Source organism: Mercenaria mercenaria, chromosome 9, assembly GCF_021730395.1.
Source record: "Mercenaria mercenaria strain notata chromosome 9, MADL_Memer_1, whole genome shotgun sequence".
Lineage (NCBI taxonomy): Eukaryota > Metazoa > Mollusca > Bivalvia > Venerida > Veneridae > Mercenaria > Mercenaria mercenaria.
This window is the reverse complement of record NC_069369.1, coordinates 31,356,316-31,380,522: the sequence shown is the minus strand read 5'-3', so window position 1 is coordinate 31,380,522 and position 24,207 is coordinate 31,356,316. Positions and strand designations below refer to the sequence as shown.

At 34.7% G+C, this 24,207-nt stretch overlaps 1 protein-coding gene across 1 annotated transcript in view; it reads right to left on the bottom strand.

Annotated features, from left to right (window-relative positions):
- Positions 1-24,207, bottom strand: part of LOC123546089 (uncharacterized) — a 48,803-nt gene that overhangs the window by 15,069 nt on the left and 9,527 nt on the right. Inside the window, exon 3 of the mRNA XM_053551156.1 lies at positions 23,564-23,813. Within this exon, the coding sequence (XP_053407131.1) occupies positions 23,564-23,813 (250 nt within the window). The remainder of the gene's footprint in view (positions 1-23,563; positions 23,814-24,207) is intronic.

The window sequence follows — 24,207 nt, the reverse complement described above, 5'->3', positions numbered from 1 at the left end:
GTGATCTTTTTATAGGCTTTATTATGTATACGAAGAGACATTTATGTACTTTGATATATAAACTGGCATGTGTTTCAAAAATAAAAAAAATGTTGGATGGTAAGCTTTCTGGTTCTATTTGTAAAGAAATATTTCTAACAGGCATTTTAAAATGAGTTTCCAAATAGATAACCTCCTACAATTGTACCCTCTCAAAGTTTGATCTCTAGAAGTATGATATCCTGTCGATACTACATAAAATAGTTTATTTTTAAATGATATAATACAATAAACAAAATTTACAATTTATTTTAAAATACTTTTACCTAGCTGAATAGAAGTGTAATACAATTTATATCATACATGTTCTTATAAATTTGGGCGGACATTTTATGATAAAAAAGATAGCAAAAACGTGAAAATGACACCACATTCAGCGCGGTCTGTATTCTCGTGACAGCAAGCTCATCGGCACCGATGTTTTCCACGTCTTTGTTTACACTTCATACATGACAAGCTCATTTCAAATGACACATTTTTGACAACAGAACCCATTAGCAAAGCAAAGAAAAATTAGATAAAAGCTGCCTTGCAAACGTTCTCATTTTCGTACAAAAATATGTTGACAAAACTTCTTTTCTTTTTGGCACATTAATGTCGTACAAGAAAACTTTTACATCGATGACTTCGAATCACATTCCTTTATATGCTGCAGGCTTCAAATCTAGTTTAGGATGTAGAATTACACTATGAGACTATGAGTCGTGAAATGACCTCAGTTTTGTTGTTGACTCTAAATTCCAAATATCACTCATCAGGTCCCATCATTGCAGTCAAATTTCCAGTCTCTCGAACAGAGTTGTCATTCTTCCACTTCCCCTTCAGAATGACGAAAGAGAGCATTCTGAGTAGAGATTGTTAAAGTTCATGGAAATTATAAGTATTACTCAAATTGCAGAAAATGGCTGAGGACCTCTCAATCTATCGCATAGAACGTGTTGTTTTTTCATGAACAGACAGAACACATACTTTTCAGAGTACATCGTCAAGTCATGTTAATGTCCTTATTTTATTTTTCAACAGCAGTACCACATGAAACATAACGCTGTAGACATGAACGATTACAAATGTCAGAGGAAATAATAACAACGATAGCAAGCGATGACAATGGCTATGAGGCGTAAACGATAAAACAATCCAATTAAAGTATATTCTATGCTTCATTCCAAAACAAGTTAAAATGGAGTTCAGAATATCAATCATTTGACTTCGCAATTTTTTTCACTTTTTCTATGCTGATGCAATATAGAAAATATTAGGAGTAACTATATTGTTTTATGATTTTTATCAGTTTTACAGAAAAGAAGTTCCGGAAAAAAAGGCTCGACATAACCAATTTACCCGGTCAAAAATAATAGGAAGAAATGCTAATAAACACTCATCCTATGTGGACGATGATTAAACAAATGTTTGTTGAAATATTCTTTGCAAAATCAACAGACAATAATTCATCTCAAGAGGCCTGTTACATTTTCCTGCATTCAGTCTATTAGTGGAGCAGGATATCGCATAAATACTTCAGTTGATGATACAAGCATCAAATTTACAGGGCAGTAACTTCATGGCATACGCTTTAACATAAGATCAGGGGCCACTTGAAATAATGTCGTTTTCAAGATGGCCGCCGCGAAAACAAAACGGCCGCCATTTTGTATTTACTTTTCAGTACTTTATTTGAGGCAAGCATGTAATACATTAAAACGATAGCATTTTTATGCCCCCAGCATCTACAGATGCCGGAGACATATAGTGATTGTCATGTCCGTCCGTCCGTCCGTCCGTCCGTTAGTACGTCCGTCCGTTCGTCCACATGAGGTTAACCAAATGGGACCGTTTCGTCTTGCATCAATACCCTTACTAGAATGATTTGATACTAATACAGATGTAACCTGTGAGCATTCTTCATCTTCAAACATTACCTGACCTCCGTTTGACCTTGACCTTGACCTCAGTTTGGACTTAGTTTGCTTTATATGGGTCATCTCTTGGATAACCAAATGGGACCGTTTCGTCTAGCATCAATACCCCTTACAAGAATGAATTGATACAAATACAGATGTAAACTGTGACCATTCCTCATCTTCAAACATCACCTGACCTCAGTTTGACCTTGACCTCGTTTTGGACTTAGGTGCAAAATCTACCGATAAGGATGCCACTGGGGGTATCAAGCGTTTATTGAACGTAGCTCCTTGGTTTTATTTATACACTTTCGTTTCAGTTTAGAACAGAATATCAATCTGTAGTATTCATATTCTTTTAATTTGTAATCAATTTTGTATGGCTTGGAATCTCAATACTTAAGTTTTTATAACTTGCAGTTTTGTTTTTTAACAATGGTAAAATCTGGAGTACACCAACCAATATAAGTTTTATATACATTACACTCAGATTACATTCATTGCAATAAATTAACATCGTTAGAAAATGCGTCTTATAAACCACGAGGGGATAAAGCAATAGGACAGCGTGAGCACTCGCACAGTCAATAGCAACATTTTCTTATAAGTCAAACCTTAAGAAACTATTTCTATTGATTTACTATACCCATGAAATTATACACATCGGAAATCGTGTTCTAGCCGAAACAAAAAAAAATATGCATATACTGCATTTAGTCATTTTCTTAACAGTTGCAACATCAAATTGCTGTGCATAACAGACCTAAGTGGTGGCACTTGCAATTTCCAGCACAGGAAGTCCTTTTGCAGTCACACCTTTGAAGGATCTGGAAGCATTCAGATTTAACCGACAATTCCATCCGATAAGGGATCCACACATTGCTCTGCTTCAGCCATTCCCAGTTTGACGGAGGCGGCAGTTGCTGCATGGTAACAGCTGTTTTACCTCAGACATGGCCTGCCTGAAAAATTGCTCGCTTGATGAATTGTTTCAGAGCACCTTTTGTTGGTGGAATCGCATTATACGCTCTTTGTTTCCGGGCAAACAAATCAAGTCGAGCTGCATCCATCTTGCATGTCTTGCCTGATCGAGCATACAGTATAACTAATTTTTTTTCTAATGTACTAGTATCCACTTCCTACTCAGTTATTATGTATTTGGCAACACTGAGACTAAATACTTTGAACTATAGCTTCCATTACTGCCATGCAGATTTCTTGCCCTGGTCGACAAATGCAAAAACAGTTTCGCAACGGGTAAAAGCAAGAAACAATGGCAATGCCTCTGAGTGAGGACCAAGTAAGCAAGCCACAAAACATCAATACACTGCCAGAGCAAGAAATAACTAATAATTGTAATTGTTCGGTTTCCTGTCAATGAGGCATGCTTTGCATTTACAAATATACGATTATCAGCTTCTTCGTGATTACATGGAGCAAGCGCATTTCTGTATATATAAAAATTGCAAACAATATCGGCAGCTTTTGTTGCTATGAGCATTTTATTGGTTTGCACAGTTATCATTACACCCCGAGATATCTAGGGGCTATTCTGGATTCCAATCCGTCCGTCTGTATACGGAATTTGTCTGCGCTATTTCTCAGCAATTATTTGCCAGTTTTCAATCAAACCTTGTAATTATTATCAGAACAAAGCCAAGTTGCGCATGTTTTTTTCACTTAGTTATGGCCCTTTATTTTTCTTTCTTTATATGCACATGGAAAACTTTTGTCCGCGCTATTTCTCGGTCATCATATGCGAGACTTTTATCAAACCTTGTAATAATTATTCGTACCAAGTCAAGTTGTACATGTGCAAAGCATGTTCCATTTGAAATATTTTTCACATAATTATAGCCCTTTATTATTATTTTCTATATATGATATATGGAAAAACGTTCCACCGTTTACTTATCAGGGCAATTGTATGCACAGTCTTTGAGTTCACACCCTTTGTTTAATTACATATTTACATACTTTATTTGTTAAGTATAACTAGTTGATGACCCTTGGTGATCTAATAAAATAAAAAAGTGGAAACCCACAGGTCTCCAAACACGACATAAACGAAAATGTTGTAGGTTTGATTTGATTTGTGGTTATGGAGCCTTCATATCACAGAAAATGCCAAAAGACAAGATTAAAAAGGCAGATTACATGGTCCTTTGTCCATGACCTTGACCTACTGACTTGATTTCTTCTTTTTTTTTAAGATATTGCCATAAAATTCGAACCACTTGTACAGTTTTGAACAAATATTTCAAAACTGATTTTCAGTGACCTTGATCTTGACCTACTTTCTTCTTTTTAAGGTACAACAGTGAAGTATGGAGATCTTATACAGTTTTGCCCACCATTTTTGTGCGTCTTTGTACACTTTCTCCCTGAACAATATACAAAGTAATGTATCATATTTTCAATAACCCTGTTACTCTGACAATAAGGTGATATCTGGGGGTATTCATCACCATTAGTGATACGTCTTGTTTTATCCTCACGAAAACTCAGTAGTTTAGTTTTATTTTCAACGCATCTAAGAAAGCTATTCCATAGTTTAGGAGGTCTTCTATTAAACTCTTTTCAACATTATCAAGAGTTTGAAATAGAACATAAACAAAAGCACAGACACTTAAACACTTAAACTTACAATGATATATTCAAATTTGGTCTCTGTTAATACAAAGTATGTACCATTTTAACTTGAAGGCCAAGGAACTATCCTTTTTCCGCTTTCAATATATATTTTAATATTTTGCTGTATGGGATACGACTTGTTTTTTTTTTTTTGTTACATATACGTATTGAAGTTGTCAATGGACCCCATGCTGAGTAACATGACATTATGAACTATATCAGTGTGCCCTTGTAGTGCTTGTAGTTCATTGTAGAGAATCATTACACATATCATTTAATTAAAGATTTTGTTTCAGCTGATTAGCAATGGTTCAGTATTGTCATGATTTTGATACTGTTTCTCAGTGAAACAAAGCAAGAAATGAAGGGTAGAACAGAGAACAGATTGAAAAGAAGTGACGTCCATATAAACCATATTAGCTTATTTCAGGCCAGTATCATAATAATATGCTTTCAGGTTTATCTGGGACCAGGATCTAATCAATAGTCGATGGTTATAGCACTGAAAGTAGGAGACTCATACTTGGCCGTGATAAGAACGTTATCTAAAAGTCTGGCGGCCATTTTAAAGATGGCAGCCTTCTTAAATGGGTCGAAATTTGGAAAAGGCAACATTAAAAATAAAGGTATCTGCTTATGGGAACAAATTGATAGGAAAAAACATGTTACAGCCATACAAATATAATATTTTAGAAACTTACAGATCCTGATTATATGAAAAATGCCTCAATTCTGTCAGCCATTTTGAAATTTGGAAGCCATCTTGAAAATGGATGATTTTTAAATGGCCCTCGATCATTTTTGAATCTGGGTCATATGATGAACATTTAGTGTAAATTTCATACAAGTATCATCAAGTGAAGTATTTCCTTAGATTTTCACACTAAGCTGCTCCACTATACTATGTCACGCATAAGATATAAAAATCGCTGTACAATTGGAAATAACCAATATAATTACGAGAGAAACAGACTTTCACAAGATAAGTAATTTGTTATTTTTTTTTCGGTGAGATATCGCAATAAGTTATAATTTTACAAGCAAAATTGTAGAGATTTATGTTTATATTTATTATCTATTTTCTATGCAATTAACGAAGGTTTTTAACGCAATAACGTAAACAATTATTATTTATAGTAACGTCGTATGGCAACTTTACAATAAGAACATCAGCTGAAAGAAAAGAAGCGTTTGATGTTGTGATAACATGTAACATATAAAACGGTAACTTGTCAAAATATTGGAGTTTTAATCCGCGACCAATGATTCTTATAGGTACACTAGAAATTAAACAACTATTTTATGAAACTGATTTGGGGACATGTAACATATGTAAATGTAATTTAGTTATTTTTATTAAATAACGGAAATGCATTACATTTCATGAGAAAATTATTTGGAAGCGTTAAATGCAACAAAGTGCAATGATATGTCTGTTCATGAGAGGTAACAAAATATGCAACAACTTTCACGCCCCCTAGCACCGCTTAAGCAGATCTCTTGACTCTATATTCCCAAGGACCCGAAAATATAACAACACTGAGTTAAGGTACGGGGAGACATTTTTCGGCCACCACACGGCACTTGAATACTGATAATATGACAGTTAATAAAACCTATACGAATTTGCTGTGCAGTGTTCAGTTTCACTCGATACAAATCAACTCAAATGAAAAAAAAGAAAAACTTGCAGAAATTTTGTATGACTTACAGTGTACTTTTGTAATAGATCTAATGATATCAAAGCTATAAAAACAATACATATTTTGCTTTAACACGTGGTAATTTATAACTAGCCTTACTATTTGTAAAAAATTAAACTTTTACACCAAGCACTTTTCTATTTCGTAGACTGATAATGAAAACACCGACATAGGACCAGCAGACAATTGTTACCCTTGAAAATGAAGTTAACAACGGTAAAATGTATAAAATATTCAACATTACTGGCTGTAAGACATGAACCCGCAGATGTTTACAGCACTGATAATGCCGCCAATCTAAATTATAAAAATATTTGTGCATTCTCAGAATGAACTGGTCTGTATTTAAAGAAAAAACAATAGAGAGTTTTGTTATTGAACATTTTGTTGTGTTTGCTGGGGTTGGAAATGCTCTTAACGGATGAAGTATTTTTCTAAGTTCTGCGTGTTAAAGCGTTTGTAATAAGCATATAATTGTTTGGCTCACTTTTAGACAATTAGCCATTTACCAGCTAACCCTATAAACGCTTGAAACAACCGAATATGCCATGGGAAACAGATTATCACATAAGAAATCACATTAAAATCAAGAAACCATAGAGACGTTTAAACAACCTTTTTTATCAATATGGTATTATACACATTTCCGCCTTCCTAAAGCCTGAATCGATTGAACTTTAATCTCTGCCGTCATAAATAGCATATGACGATGCAAATCACATGGCTGTTGCAACATATTTGACACTATATGCCTTGTGGAATCATAGATTTCTGGTAAAACCTTTTATCTTGTGTCACTAAAATGCATAGAAATCATTAAACAAAGGAATAGTACTGTTCACAATTCTTAAAGCTAGAAACGAAACAGACCAAATAAAATAAAGATAAAAATTCAATCGCAGATGTTTTCTAAAATTTGTACAACGATAATATTAGGTAGAAAAATTATATAGTATGTGCTATTTATTTCATTAAAAAAATTTAGGTAATTCTTTTTATTTTTTTTTGCTGGTAAGTTAACCAATATTTTGCTTCCAATTGACAGTCATTTACCATTACAGATGATGCAAAATACGGGTTTTCACTACATGCTGACGTAAACTGAGTCAAAAAGGGTGCAAACTAACCTCGTTTCAGTGAAATTTTGAGACACAGCAACAAAGGTCAATCAGTTTACTTTTCTTGTTCATATTGGGATATTTTGTTTTTAATTTTGAACTACAATTCGCTGGAAATATCCAAGAAAATATGACATCAGATGCCATTTGTCGCTGGAAATGGTTATAAAGGCAGCTGGATGACGGGAATCGCCGTTAGGTATTGCCGACATGATGACACTGATGACACTGGCCGTCAGACGTTTACGGTATTGCAATCCAATTACAGTTATTGCCTCTCTCAAATTATGTTTTCCTACACAAAAAAAAAGTTGATTTAGCTCTGATCGAGAAATCAGCAGTGTTTCTAAAATCTGAGATACATTCTTTGTTTTTCTGAATAAAGAAAGAGCTACTATTTGTTTCAGTAGATTATTACATTTGAGCCGCGCCATGAGAAAACCAACATAGTGGCTTTGCCAGCATGGATCCAGACCAGCCTGCGCATCCGCGCAGTCTTGTCAGGATCCATGCTGTTCGCTAACGGTTTCTCTAGTAGCAATAGGCTTTGAAAGCGAACAGCATTGAGCCTGACCAGACTGCGCGGATGCAGTGTTTGTATCAGAGCAGTGTTTGTATCAGGGCAGTGTTTGTATCAGAGAAGGGTTTGTAGCAGGACAGTGTTTGTATCAGAGCAGTGTTTGTATCAGGGCAGTGTTTGTATCAGAGCAGTGTTTGTATCAGGACAGTGTTTGTATCGGAGCAGTGTTTGTATCAGGACAGTGTTTGTAGCAGAGCAGTGTTTGTATCAGGACAGTGTTTGTATCAGAGCAGTGTTTGTATCAGGGCAGTGTTTGCATCAGAGCAGTGTTTGTAGCAGGACAGAGTTTGCATCAGAGCAGTGTTTGTATCAGGACTGTGTTTGTATCAGATCAGTGTTTGTAGCAGGACAATGTTTGTATCAGAGCAGTGTTTGTATCAGGACAGTGTTTGTATCAGAGCAGTGTTTGTATCAGGGCAGTGTTTGTATCAGAGCAGTGTTTGTATCAGGGCAGTGTTTGTATCAGGACAGTGTTTGTATCAGAGCAGTGTTTGTATCAGAGCAGTGTTTGTATCAGGACAGTTCGTATCCGGGCAATGTTTGTATTAGGGCAGTGTTCGTATCAGGGCAGTGTTTGTATCAGGACAGTGTTTGTATCCGGGCAGTGTTTGTATCAGGGCAGTGTTTGTGTCAATAAAGGCGAATCATGAAAGCTGGGATTTTTTAATCATATGGAGTCTCAAACAGACAATAAATACTTTGTGATAGGTAATATATTTTCTTGTCAGACATTCTATAATGTCACTCATACGATCTAGAAATCGCTGTATGTACTAATGGAAATAACCGATAAAGCAGAGAGTGAAAATGATTATCACGGCATTTATTTGATGAAATAAGTCATAAATATTTTGTCGGTGAGAGAGCACAGTAAATCATAATTAAACACAGACGTTTGTGTACATCAAAAGTCTGTTGTCCGAACACACGACTTTGAAATACAATAAGATCTTAAGAAGACAATTACGAGATCCAATTCGACTGTGTGGAAGATACGTGAATAAGAGTTTTAGTTTCCAAAATAAAATATTTTAAAACCAAGACTTGAGATTTCAAAAGGGATAGTATTAAATATCCGTATTTTCCTTCTTCTTTCAATATGAAATACCTTTGGAGGGTCAGATGTTTCAAACCTGGATAAATGAGCCGTGCCATGGGAAAACCAACATAGTGGGTTTGCGACCAGCATGGATCCAGACCAGCCTGCGCATCCGCGCAGTCTGGTCAGGCTCCATGCTGTTCGCTTTTAAAGCCTATTGGAACTGGAGAAACTGTTAGCGAACAGCATGGGTCCTGACCAGACTGCGCGGATCCATGCTGGTCGCACACCCACTATGTTGGTTTTCCCATGGCACGGCTCAAATATTGTACCTGAATGGGCAAAGATAAATTTGAGATTGTAGCAGCTTAAATATTAAAGTACACGGAATACAAGAAATTGCACCAGTTCAATTTATTTGAATCTACCCTGGAGACAAGGTACATGTGTATACTACCCCCTTAAAGTCGTTCTGTACGTTTGAAGGCGTAACGTCATATATCCGGATAGCGTAGAATAAAGCATGACCTAGAAACGTTTTATGAATAATGGCAACCCGTTAGTAAATTTATGAAAACGGTAATGTTACAGATAAAATATTATATTAATTACATAATTCTAAATAATGTCATAAAATAAGCGTGTTATGTGCGGATCTTTTTAAACATGGGCACATACCTCAAGAACAAGCATATCTATGGACCAATACAATATGTTTCACCACATCATGAATAGACCACTTATTTATTTACGACTGTTTCGTTAAACTCTACACTACAGAAAAAAAAAATTATTTGCGAAAATGTTTATTTTCTTAGTACGTATATTCTGAAGTTTTGAGAAATCAAGGTTTATATTTCGATCTCTTCAGATCGTTCAGCCCGGCATTTATTTTGTGTTAGTGTACTGTTTAATTTTTCAACTTGAACATTTCGGCTTGAGTGGTTCCAATACACCCGCTTTAATAGCTTTGGGATTTGTTTAATAACCCCTTGGATGTGGTACCTGCTTTTTAATTTTGTCTTTTAGCAGTTTCTGTGATATGCAGGATCTCCTATCTAAATTCCAGTTTGTTTAGTTCTGCCCATTGTTTCCTTGTTTAGGGCAAACCCATTATTTACACCGCTTTTCATGGAATTGCACCCTGTGTGTTATCAAGGTTCTGTGTACCGCCGTATGAATACATCTGCGGGTGTCTCTAAACTATGTTTAGTACTTGTAACATGACATTGTGTTGATGTTAAGTTCTGATCAACACGGGGCTAAAGGGCGTGGACGGTAGCTGGTATTTCCATTACCGTCCATGAACAGGCTCAATCAAACCGAGCCTGCAACACTTTCATTTATGTCGTGTTGGACGACCTGCTGTTTTCCAGATTAACTTTATTTTTTCTATTTTAATAAAATTTTACATTGTGGAAAAAAATTGATCCGAACGTTCAGAACTACCTTAAGTCTATTTATGTTTTACCGCTTTGCATACATAAAGATTATCAACACTTCCATAAATCTTATAGCGAAAAAAGTAAATATACTTGAATGGTGGGGAAACAGAAACCATTATAGACCCCGCGCACTCATACATTCCGTGTACCTATATTGGACATCTGACAAGTAAAGAAGTAGCTCCTAACCTTAGTACCCTAATCAATGTCGTTTCAGAATCCGTAACATATAGAGAATATATTGTCTTGCTTTTCCAGTTAATGTCTTTGTATATTTGTTTTAGTTTTGCAACAACAATGTCACACGAAATAGCTTGGTTAGAAAACATGACAACTGTCACAGGTGAAGGCAGCTAGACGATGACAATGGCCACCAAGCGTTAACGATATGTCAATCCAATAAGAAATGTTGTACCTCTCGTATGACTTGATCCGAAACATTGTATAATGTGGTTTGATTTTGTTCCCATCGATATCAGGAGGCATTTGAAACTCTGCGGAAATTTCAGTTTAGGAATGTATGTATAATATTTATATCAGAAGATACTCTGTCTATATTTCAAAGAAGCAACCAATAAGCCATCCATCGGTAGAATTATAAAAAGAGTATTAAGACAGAGATAACTTTTAGTTAACTAGGACTAACAATGCAGACACCATCCTCTCTTTTAAAGATGTACATCTCGCAAATAAGTACGGACATATATGACGAGGGAAACGACTTTAATTGGATAATTTCAGTTTCCCTCACCTTGATTGAGATTTACAACGTGTACGCATCTTATGGGGTTTAAATTTCACAGTCTATTAGAGTTGCTAGAGTATGCAGTCATGTTTTGCAATATTACAATTACCATAAAGCTTCTTCAACAGGGCTACCGTTATCACAGACGTCGCAAAGCTTTTGTTAATTGTTTTTCACTGCAATTCGGAATTAGTTATCAAATTTAAAAATAATCTAAAGACCTTTCTGAGATGCGGTATATCACAACCGGATTTTTATGGAAATACATTTCACAAACACTGTACGAATACCCGACAGAACCATTTTCGAGTGTTGTTTGTTAAATTCATCAGACGTTTTAGTGCTAGAGACAACGACAGTATTGTTCTGAGATACACAGCATGTTTAGTGTTCAGCATTTAATAGTTAGTTACTATGCTTTCCTCTAATTGCGCGGTGACTTCATGACAATCAGCGCATAAATTCTTCTCAAGAGACGGACTGGCTTTGTCTTAATTTTAATAATATGTTTTTCTTGCTGCTCCGGCTTCTGCAGAATCGTTGAGTACATACGGTTGCGGTTCCATGGAGTTTATTTTGATGCATGATATTTACATGAGGATGTTTCGTGTTTTCTCTGTTACTTTGGCTACTGTCACTTACAAAAAGAGTTAACCAGGATTTAATTAGTGTTGTAATATTGGAATATGGTGGTGTTAAAACGGGAGATTTGGCGCCAATAAACTAGTTTAAACTCTGTAGTAGTGTTTTTGCTACTGGCCGTTCGTAGGCGGTGTTTTATCTATCTTCCTTTACTGTCTAACCCTTTACAGGGACGTAGAAACTTACTTTGCTTTGGTCCTTCATCATGTTTAGTTCTGTTGCTTCTATGCGTTTTATTATTGCATTGTGACCTTACTTATTCGAAATGTTGTATGGGCGGCTACGTGCTTAGAAAGTGGATGTTCCTTTTCAAACTATTGTCCTGGTTTTAGTATCTACAGTTCTGCTGTGCATGTTTTCTTATTTTCACAATTTTCTCTTTCACTTGCAATTAAGATGTTTTCATCTTGTGAGAAATAGTATAGAATGTCTACATTTCTGCCGATTATCTTTGATTTTGTTTTCGAAGATACAAGTATTTCTGTTTTTGTTTTGTTTTTGTATTTGTTTTATAATAGTTGAAATATAGTTAAAGAAAGAAGAGCAAACACAGGCTGCTGATAACTGCAACAATAATTTAATATATATTAGCAACTATAGGAGCATTATACAGATTCATCGCCCAGATAGCGGAAAGTGTCGTTAAATGCAGCTGACTGTATTATCAGCGATAAGCTTAACAAAAACTCTCATTCAAAACTATATGAAAACAAGACTGCAACATATGCCACACAATGAGAAACTATAGGAATACAAATAACAAATAAAATCGTTCTAGTAATAGCCATTAACCAAGCTTTTAAAAACAATGAGATTTCACTTAATATGATGTACAGTAAATATTTACTGTAGACTAATTTGTAATCTTAGAAGTCGTATTTAGTCAAATTTGCCCTGAAAGCAGTAGGGTTTGAAATAAAAATGTTTTTCTGTTATTACTGTATGAAAAAGATAAACGGATACTTTCAAATTCAAAAAATAGTCTATTATTGATAAGATATAATGCTGAGGTTTAATTTATCCAGGACTTTTGGTTATCCTGCAATAGTTCACCTCTTTGATGTTATCAATCTGGCCTCGTCAACAAAGCAAGATTTCTGTGTCATTTAATATAATACATCACAAAATTATCGACACTATCCAAAGGACAGAGGGCCAACAGTTTTGGCCCACAATGAGTGTTTAATTACACCAAAGATAAATTTCGAAGCGTTTTTTTTTTTTTGGGGGGGGGGGGGGGGGGGGGGGTGTTGTCTCAAATTTTGAGTTTAGCCAGCAAACCTATGCCGAACAAACAATGGACCGTCACTTTGAATAAAGAGTTATGTAATAATTAACACAAAGAGAATCCAAATATTACTCATAGTTTCTTTATCAGGATATTGCACTGGGGTCGATTCGGATCTATATACTGAAACATTTCCAATAAATAATTTCTATTTGCTTAGGTAAATAGTTTGTCTGTATTTCATGGTAATCACAAAAAGCAATCAATAAAATTATAAAATGTGCTGGGTAGAGAGGCAGAACGTAATTAAATTTTGTTTCTGTTGTTAGAATTCTGCGTTGTCTCGTCGCACTAATAAAATATCTGTTTACAGAATGACAGTCAAACGATGTAAACTCTGAAACCCAAAAAGCGTGGATGAAGACAAAACTATAAAAGCTGCATTTGGTTTTAGTCTTTGCATTGTCATACAGAGAAACAACGTGACATCCGATACCTTTTCCCATCAACATTCTATAATGTCACTCATTGGCTATAGAAGATACTCTACAAATGGAAATTACCGATAAAGCTGCGAGCGAAACAGATTTTCACAACATTGGTTTGATAAAATATGTCATAAAAAATTCTCCGTGAGAGATTAGTAAATCATAATTATACACATCGGGATTGTAGGGGTGTTTGTCTAAAATAAATATCCAGAGAGATTAACCGACCAAGTTTTAAAATGCACAAAAATATAGTCGCCACGCCTTTATATGGAAGAATAGTTGTTATTCTTAACAGTCTAACAGTTTCCACTTCGCAATGAAAGCAGCAAAGTTTGGAAGAAAAGTAAACTTTCTTTTATCTAGACTTTCAAGTTTTATACGCATACAGCCAACCAAAGAAGTATAAAATATCTTTAAGCCAACATTGGGAACAACACGTTTAATGTTAGACGAGTTACCTAATATTTCTTGACACTTACGGACAAAAGAAACTGTGAAAGAAGAGATTTAACTGAGACAAATACTGTGCTGTTTTGATTAAACTCATTTTGATGCACTACGTAGCCTTAATGTCACATGAAAAGAAGATTATGTACATTTGTTATAACTGTTACCTTGTTGTAATTTTGCTCTAGGAAGAATATTTTGTTCAGATAAGACTCGCGGAAGGATATTCAGTACGAAAACTCTCGTTGAAAAATATTTGGTACGAATAAGACTTATGTATTGTCTAACAGGCATGAAAACACACTAAATAGCTGGTATTCTTTATTCTATATTGAATTGACAAATTTCTAAAGGCTGCAGCACACATCAGGACCCATTTTAAATGTCTGTAACTTACATTTTAAAAACTTGAAGAATATTGTCAGCGCTGAATAAAAATCAAGGAAAATAGGGGGTCATGTTTGATGCAAGAAAGATATTTTCAGTCAAACACACAAACTGCAAAATCAGCTAAAATAAGCACACAAATTGTAGTAGTGGTGTATGATTTAAGTTTCCATGACACATTCTGCCATCCTGTTATTTTCATAACGTAAATGCTACCTAACTGTCAAACATAGATCTGTCACGTGATTTCAGCAAATCATTGCAGAGAGCATAAGGAAAATAGTTCTAAAGAGCAAAAAACCTAGGATTACCATTTTTCCCTCCATGTTCCTATACCTAATAAGTCTCGTGGAAAATTACTTTTTATGAGTTATTCAGTCTAGTGCATTCAAGAATGTCTTATAGAAATGTATCTTTGTGTATACATCATTGTGCTTTTGCAACACGCTTCTGGTTTTACATCAACATAGAGTAACATCAGTTTTACGTAGAATGAAACATAGTCTAGAAAATAACTGGACAAAACATATATATTAAAATTTACACATACCCATTTCCATACTAGTATATGGAGTGTTGTATTTGCCACTATGTTCGTTGAATATGGCATGTTTAATTGGATTTATATACCTGTTTTATGTATACGTTTTGGAAATCTGGTATAGCTTGCATACCAATTTTAAACTGATATAAGCAACTACTTGTATTTTGTTTTGTTGGATTTAACGTCACACTGAAACAGATACAGGTCATATGGTGACTTTCCAGCTTTGATGGTGGAGGAAGACCCCTAGTGCCTTTCTGTGTATAAATTCATCACGGGCGGGAACCTGGACAGAACCACCGACCTTCCGTAAACCAGCTAGATGGCTTCCACACATAAAGAATTCAACGCCCCGAGTAAGGCTCGACCCCACATCGGTAAGGGGCAAGGAGACCCCTAATTTAATTTACAACCCATTAATAGATTCAGTTATTTTATTGGATATGTATTCCTTACTCTCTGCATGTACTGATGTAGCCGGAGTTATGCGTCATCGTAACATATTTTGCTTTTGTTTGTTATTGTCTTTCAGTTTTGCTTTCTGTTTTGATAATAATTACAACAATAGCCTAGAAAATCTGAAACCTAATGACAACTATCACTGGAAATGTCACAGGAAATAATTGTAAAAAGCAGCTGAATGATGACAATGGCCGTCAGGCGTTAACGATATGACAGTCTAATTACAAATGTTGTCACTTTATGGCATTTACTTCTTCCAAGACATTGACCAGAGTCAGACGTGGCTCGTAAGGTTTTTCTCTTTATTTATTTGACATCAGCATTTTTGTTGTTTATATAGTTTTACCAGATCGTGCTTTTTAGTACCATTATGTCATGACTTACCCTCTCCTCACCCCGGGATGATCCTGCTGGTCGGGATAACTTAATAAAATTCACTGTCATGTAGCCTTGGACATTTTCAGGATTAAAAGTGAAGGTATTTGCAAAATTGACAGGTTTAAACTCTACAGCGGTTCTTTTTTGCTTACTCTATTTCTTTACGTGCCAAACGGTTTGTTTTGTTTTTGTTTGTCCAATGTTGTTCATGACGGAATATAGATGCTCTGCTTTAGGGGTTCGCTTTAATTCATTTAATTAATTATTTAATTCATTTCTGTTTGTATTGTCCTTCCTATGTTTAAGCTCATGCGATTCGTGCCAAATGTTTTATAGTACGGTCATTTTCTGTTATACAGAGGCTATTACATGGGCGACTTTTCATACTGAATTTATTAAACGAGTTGAATAAAATGATAAAATGTTATCAGTTTTTTTCAACGAGTTTAACAAATTCAATGCGGAAAGACACAAATGTAATATTCTTTTTTATCACATGTAAGCTTTTCCTGCTGAAACATATAAAAAATCTTCTTTCTTTACCTATTAGAGATACAGGTGAATTGGACTAACGTCTCCTATACTTAAGGAGGTAGGATACCTCGTTACAAGGGTGAATTCAAATTAGTTGAACCGCATGTTTTTGTATTTCGTGTAATATGAAGTTTTAACTGCTACAATCTCAATTTCGTTCGTCTCTGTCCCTTCAAGTTCAATTTTTATCCAGGTTTGAAGAACATGACCCTCCAAAGGTATTTCATATTGAAAGAAGAAGGAAAATACGGATATTTAACACTTTTCAGTGTATTTTAGTTTCATTGATATCCGTAGAAGTCTGCATAATTGATAATTTTACTGGTATGCACGTTATCTTTCTAATATAAGCTTAAAATGTATATGTCGCGGGGCTCGTGTTTCCATGGTAACGCATTTTCTCTCATTTTTAAACAACTATGTATAAAAATTGGGGTTTTCGACGGCTTCAGTGCCATTCTGTTAATGACCAGCATGAAATATTTGGGTAATATTATTAGCAAATACCAAGCACTTTACATGGTACCCTATTTTTCTTAAATTTTAAAGTAACCATGGCAACAGAGATGTTTAAAATAGCTTATATCTTGCTGTTTGTCGTAATTTCTTTAAAAAAATATTAAATAAGATTATCTTTCTAGTTGATGTAGCTTTAAAACATATTATTTCTAACGTAGGTTACATTTGCGTGTTATTTGCATTTATTCAAACAAATTTCACAGCTTAGAATACGTACAGCAGTACCCCTCGTCTGCCATTTTTCATGGAAAAATCGTTCAGCGTGCTGCTATTATTCTCATGGATATTTTTGAAATGAAAATAAAAAGCCGAAGCTGTGTTTCTTAAATAGACCAGTGTCAACGCTTTTGAATTTTTCATTTAGATACATAGGTCACGGGCTTCGTTTCCATGGTAACATCAATTCAATTCAAGAAACCACAATTTTCTACTGAAATTTGAACAATTTTAGATCTTAGTTTTAGTATGTAAGTAACAAATTATCAATGGAACCTGAAAAACAGGTATTACAAATCAAACTGCTAGACTTTTTATTTGAAAATGGCCGTAACAAGTAACCTTTCACCCAACTATATTCCAAATAACATTGGTTGCCATCATCCATTTTCTTACATTCCGCATAACATTTCAATATAACTACATAAAAGAAGCAAAATATTGATTATTATTCAGAGCAAAAGACCCATAAAAAATATTTCAGCAAATAATGGTTATTTGAAAATAGTTAAAATAAAGAAAATGTACAGAATTACGTACTTTCAAGATAAAAGCTATTTATTTTGCGCGGTAACTGACACGTAACGTCATGACGTCAATGACGTCATTTTAAGGCAACATTGTTTTGAAGCGTTTCTGCGGCAATTTATTCATTATTTCTGCATTATTAAACCATAAAGCATCAGATCGAAGACAAGTTCATGATTTGTTTTCAGAAGAATGAATATACAAACACATTTAGTTTGTCGTAAACGTCGTCGTAAATCGTCACGTTAGCTTCCGGTTGGACATGCGCACATACAAATATGAAGGTAACCTACCTCCTTAAAACGATGTCAACGTCAAATGTATGTGATGGCTTTATTTCACTCCTACGACGTCAAACATGTGATAAAAACAAAATATGATCAGGTTTGCTAAATTTTTAAGAATTGTGAACTAAAGAGCGTAATTGTTTAATAATACAATCGCTCTGAATTTCACAGTTTCCATTTACAAGTATACTTGTAAAGGGGCATTGGAGTAGAGAGAAAGAAAGGGTGTTACTCTCTACAGGTAACCACACCCTGCGTTTGCTTCTGGTATTTTTGGATCATTAAGCCAACGTAATATTTATGGTAACAATTTTCCGCTAGTGCTGTTGCTAGTAGATATGTTGCAATACCTCCTACGAACATACTCAATTAAACCGATTGTTCTATTATTTTGCATTATGTCTAAGTGATTTTGTTACTTATTTTATTATTAATACGATCATAAATCAGGTATTGCCTAAAGAATTTGGACAATGAATGAGGCCGTTCACTATCAAACTGAGACAGTAGCAAATATTGGTAGTGTCTAAAAATAAAAAAGGCTGTTTTTAAGAGTTATTGCAACAACAAACAGCTAATAATTTCTTGTGACGCCGGATACATTTCCTGCAGACACTACATAATGTCAGCCGTAGGACACAGACATCGCTGTACAAATGGAAATAACAGATAAAATTGCAAATGAGACAGAATTTTTATAACCATAATTTGATAAAATATGTCATAAACAGTGTGTTGGTGAGAGATCATAGTATTTCATAATTATACTCATCACGATCGCTGTTGCCTTATACTTCAATTTTCTCTGGGCCGAGCCATTAACCAGTTTTGAAATGCAATACCATAACAATTACCATACACAACGTAAGATTGTGTGGAGGAATTTGATTTAATCACAAATCGCTGAAGTCTAAGTCAGTCCATTTCGCAGTGAAAGGGCAACGTTTGAAGTAAACGAGCATATGTATTCCTTTCATAAGATTTTATCAAGTTAGTCTCTGGTATTATTCAAGACAATGAAAGCTACACTTGAAAGTTATTAGACGTGTGAAATGTGCTGGGTAGAGAGGCAGAACGTAATTAAATTTTGTTTCTGTTGTTAGAATTCTGCGTTGTCTCGTCGCACTAATAAAATATCTGTTTACAGAATGACAGTCAAACGATGTAAACTCTGAAACCCAAAAAGCGTGGATGAAGACAAAACTATAAAAGCTGCATTTGGTTTTAGTCTTTGCATTGTCATACAGAGAAACAACGTGACATCCGATACCTTTTCCCATCAACATTCTATAATGTCACTCATTGGCTATAGAAGATACTCTACAAATGGAAATTACCGATAAAGCTGCGAGCGAAACAGATTTTCACAACATTGGTTTGATAAAATATGTCATAAAAAATTCTCCGTGAGAGATTAGTAAATCATAATTATACACATCGGGATTGTAGGGGTGTTTGTCTAAAATAAATATCCAGAGAGATTAACCGACCAAGTTTTAAAATGCACAAAAATATAGTCGCCACGCCTTTATATGGAAGAATAGTTGTTATTCTTAACAGTCTAACAGTCCAGAATTTGGACAATGAATGAGGCCGTTCACTATCAAACTGAGACAGTAGCAAATATTGGTAGTGTCTAAAAATAAAAAAGGCTGTTTTTAAGAGTTATTGCAACAACAAACAGCTAATAATTTCTTGTGACGCCGGATACATTTCCTGCAGACACTACATAATGTCAGCCGTAGGACACAGACATCGCTGTACAAATGGAAATAACAGATAAAATTGCAAATGAGACAGAATTTTTATAACCATAATTTGATAAAATATGTCATAAACAGTGTGTTGGTGAGAGATCATAGTATTTCATAATTATACTCATCACGATCGCTGTTGCCTTATACTTCAATTTTCTCTGGGCCGAGCCATTAACCAGTTTTGAAATGCAATACCATAACAATTACCATACACAACGTAAGATTGTGTGGAGGAATTTGATTTAATCACAAATCGCTGAAGTCTAAGTCAGTCCATTTCGCAGTGAAAGGGCAACGTTTGAAGTAAACGAGCATATGTATTCCTTTCATAAGATTTTATCAAGTTAGTCTCTGGTATTATTCAAGACAATGAAAGCTACACTTGAAAGTTATTAGACGTGTGAAATAAAGACAGGATTTCTATCGCAGATCATTACCTATAATGCCAACATGCATAATTGATGATCTTGATACAGAAACATTGATTTAAAAAAAAATCTTGGATTTATCATTAATCAAAAATGAGAACTCCGTGTTATGCGCTTGAATACTTTCTCTAGTAACTATCAGGAAGCAATACTAGTAAGCAGAAATTAAAAGATATATATATATATATATATATATATATATATATATATATATATATTGAAAACTGCCATCATTCTGTGTTTTTTACTCGTTTACAGACTCAATCAAACCAAGTCTATTATTGTTTTGCTCGGTTACGTTGTATGCTTTACAATGCTTTTCTAATACACTGAATTTGCTTAACACAACAACAGTTTTAAAAGCGCCATGTGGAGACTGTTAAAAGTCATCCTTTACTCAGGTCAAGTGTTTTTATTATTGCTGGTCCTTTTGGATCAAGGTGTGCATTCAATGCTCATGAATATGTTCCTCTTAAGGCGGTGCTAGAGGGCATGAGTGGAGCTGCACTTTTCATTACCTCTTATGAACATTATTATAACTGTTTTACTATATTGCTTTCTATTTACGAGTACCTAGTATCGAGCCTCACTCGGGGCGTTGAATTCTTCATGTGAGGAAGCCATCCAGCTGGCTTACGGAAGGTCGGTGGTTCTACCCAGGTGCCCGCTCATGATGAAATAATGCACGGAGGGGCTCCTGGGGTCTTCCTCCATCTTCAAAACTGGAAAGTCGTCATATGACCTATCATATGTTGGTGCGACGTTAAACCCAACAAAAAGAGAAGACGATAAATAAAAAAGCTGTATATGAAATTAGTTTTCAATTTATCAAAAAGACAATAAATTTATCGTGACACTGAACACGATTTTCTAAAGAAAAATCACAATATGTTCACTTTTTAAATGTAGAAAGCGCGGAACAAATGGAAATATCAGACACACTTGTTTACGAGTACAACCTTTATGGGATAAAATAGGTTATAAATAATTTTTCAGTGGGAGATCATAGGAAATTGTAACTACACACAGCAGAATCGTTGACATATTTGTTTATGTAAAAAAAATCTTTTGTCAGAATATTATCAAGTTTTAAAACCCAGTAAAAAAGATAATTACAAGATACAATAAAATTACGTGGAAGAATGCGTTAGTCAAGTGGTATGCCAAGTGCATGAAAAGATCATATGCGCTCTTTTCCAAATTGAAGATCTTACACGAGTGTCTTTTAATATTGAATTTATTAATTCAAACGAGTTGAATGAAATGATAAAATACGAGGATATGTCGAGCAATTAATCATTGTCATTCAATGAGGTTAACAAATTTCGATGCGGGAAAACACACATGTGAGATTCTTTTTATCACATGTTATCTTTTTCTGCTGAAATATCAAGGATTCTTTTTTTTTTTTACCTATTGCTCACAAAGTTTATTCGGCCAACATCTTCTACCAGTATGGTTGAAACAACGTCAACGTCAAACGTTATTATACTATTTGTAATACCATCATCATCCCATGACGTCAAGCATGAAACAAATTTATTTTTACATATTTTTGGTATTACACTAGTGTAATACAGCTTCGACATTGACATCGTTTTAAGTATAAGAGATATACGTTAGCCGAATTCTTGGTCTATAATAGGTAAAGAAGGAATAAAGTCTGATGTTTCAACAGGAAAAGCTAACATGTAAAAAGAATATTAGATTCGTGTCTTTCCACATTGCATTTATTAAACTCGTTGAATAAAATTGATAAAATGCTCGGCAGAGCCTCACAAGTTTTATTACTTTATTCAGCTTGTTGAATAAATTAAATATGAAGAAAAAAGACTCATGTAATATCCTTCATATCTGAGATAGATTTATCGTTTGCTGGTTCTTTTTAAAAATCTGGTGTGAAAAATATAATATTGTACTTCTTAAAATGAACATGTATGTGATTTTTCATAACATACGTAGCTACTGTAATTAAAGGCTCCTAATGCCTTTGTATAAAATGTGGCTGCCACATTTTCCGTTATGAACATGAAATACATCAATTTCTTGTTAAATCCAATTTCCGATAAATGCTTTCTTTAAAATTTGTCAAAGGCTTGAATATTGCTGAGTATACTAGAATGTTTTATTGATTCCATTGTTTATTTTTACCTCCCTTTAGCTCTAACTATAACAGTTCATATTGTCAGAGACCAACAATTCAAAAAAGTACAGGGAACTTACTGGGAATGAGGTAAGTGTATACCTGGGAATAAGGTAATGTTTGTCCGTTCTGATTGGTCAGTCATGTAAACAAACCCAAGAAGTGATTTTTTTTTTTCAAAATGGAATATTTTTACTGCATTTACAGTATTTCATTATACATTTTGACAAAATTTGCTACATTTTATGTGTATTGAAAAAAAGTTTTATCAAATGAATTTCTCCCGCCATGCCAACATTGAAAACGGGGGGTCATCTCATTCGCACGAACATGACTTAAATAAACTATCATTATTCCGATATTTCGTCCGATATTTTGGTGGAACTAAGATAGTTCTTGAGAAAAATGTGATTGGATAAACATGTTTCGATTTATGAATAATGTTAATAAGTCTATGGGAAAACAATTGGCGTTCTCTAACCATATGCAATTTTAGAAGTAGTGTAATTAGCATAGCATCTATTTGGAAAGTTGTTTAATCTAATTTTAAGATAAAAAATAAAGCATTATGGACCTTTAAATGCTCCTAGTATTCCATTTATTTAATATGACAATGCTTTCACAAACAACTTTAACTTATCACTGAACTTATCAAATGTGCCTGTAGCCGATACCAAGATCACTACGAAGGAATACGAAAAATAGTTCCAGAAAACAAGTGTAAGGAATAAAAAGTATGTTTCACATTAGTAAGAAATGTATTTATCATTTGCTAACTCTTACTCTTGATACAATACGCGTTGATTGAAAATGACACACTGACAGGAATGCTATTAGCGAAGGGAACAGAAATGAGATAAAAGCCGTATGACAGTCGTTCCTTTTCTCAAATTAAATGATTTTTATTCTATTTGTTCTATAGCAAATTCAGCATCTTAAATGATGACGACAGCAAACATGAAAAAGACTTTGATTTGATGTGCACTGTCAGTGTTATTTTGTCATGTGTTAGGCTGAGGAAGAATATATCGCATGAAAATTGCAATGGGAGTAATAAAAGGTTTACGCACATCAGATCACTTTCAATTTGTTAACTCTCAGTTTTCATTGTCTCAAATTGTAATAGAACTGTAGATCAATTTCTTTAAAAAACATATCCGAATATCTAAATTCGAACTCAGTTTTATGGGGAAAAGTTAGTAGCAAATGCGCCTTGAGTGCATTACTTTTTCGCTAATATAGATTTTGTAGTTCCAGAGGCACTAATGTTGATCGGCGTATTTATGTTTTCACAGACATAAGATTTTGTTTTTGCAAGATGAAATAAGTATTAAGCAAAAAAGAGAGTAAAAGTAACTGTTTATTTACCCTAAAAGGAATGTATGCCCTTTGCTTTCCAAACACTTGTACTTTAGTCTTGTGTTGCCATATTTCACAACCATAACGTTCCCTCTGATCCTCATCCTTTCCCGTGGTCTGTCAACCAGTATCCATCGATCTTTCATAAGACCTGGTATCTCGCACGGGCCGGACGGCAATTCTTCAGTCTTCAGGTCTATAGCCCGTTCCATCACTCGACGTGACTCTACCACATAAGTGCACGTCAGAACGGTACTCACTGTAAAATATGTCAAGAAAACAATAGACAATAATGTGGATTAGTCTGGATACGTAAATTCGGCTGTAATCTGCAAACAATTTGAGCCGTGCCATGAGAAAACCAACATAGTGGGTTGGCGACCAGCATGGATCCAGACCAGCCTGCGCATCCGCGCAGTCTGGTCAGGATCCATGCTGTTTGCTAACAGTTTTTCTAATTGCTATAGGCTGTGAAAGCGAACAGCATGGATCCTGACCAGACTGCGCGGATGCGCAGGCTGGTCTGGATCAATGTTGGTCGCATACCCACTATGTTGGTTTTCTCATGGAACGGCTCATTTAGATTTTATTAAAACACTGAAAAAGAATCATTGTTACAAAACAAAAAGGCCTTAACTCTAAATGTTCTTTCT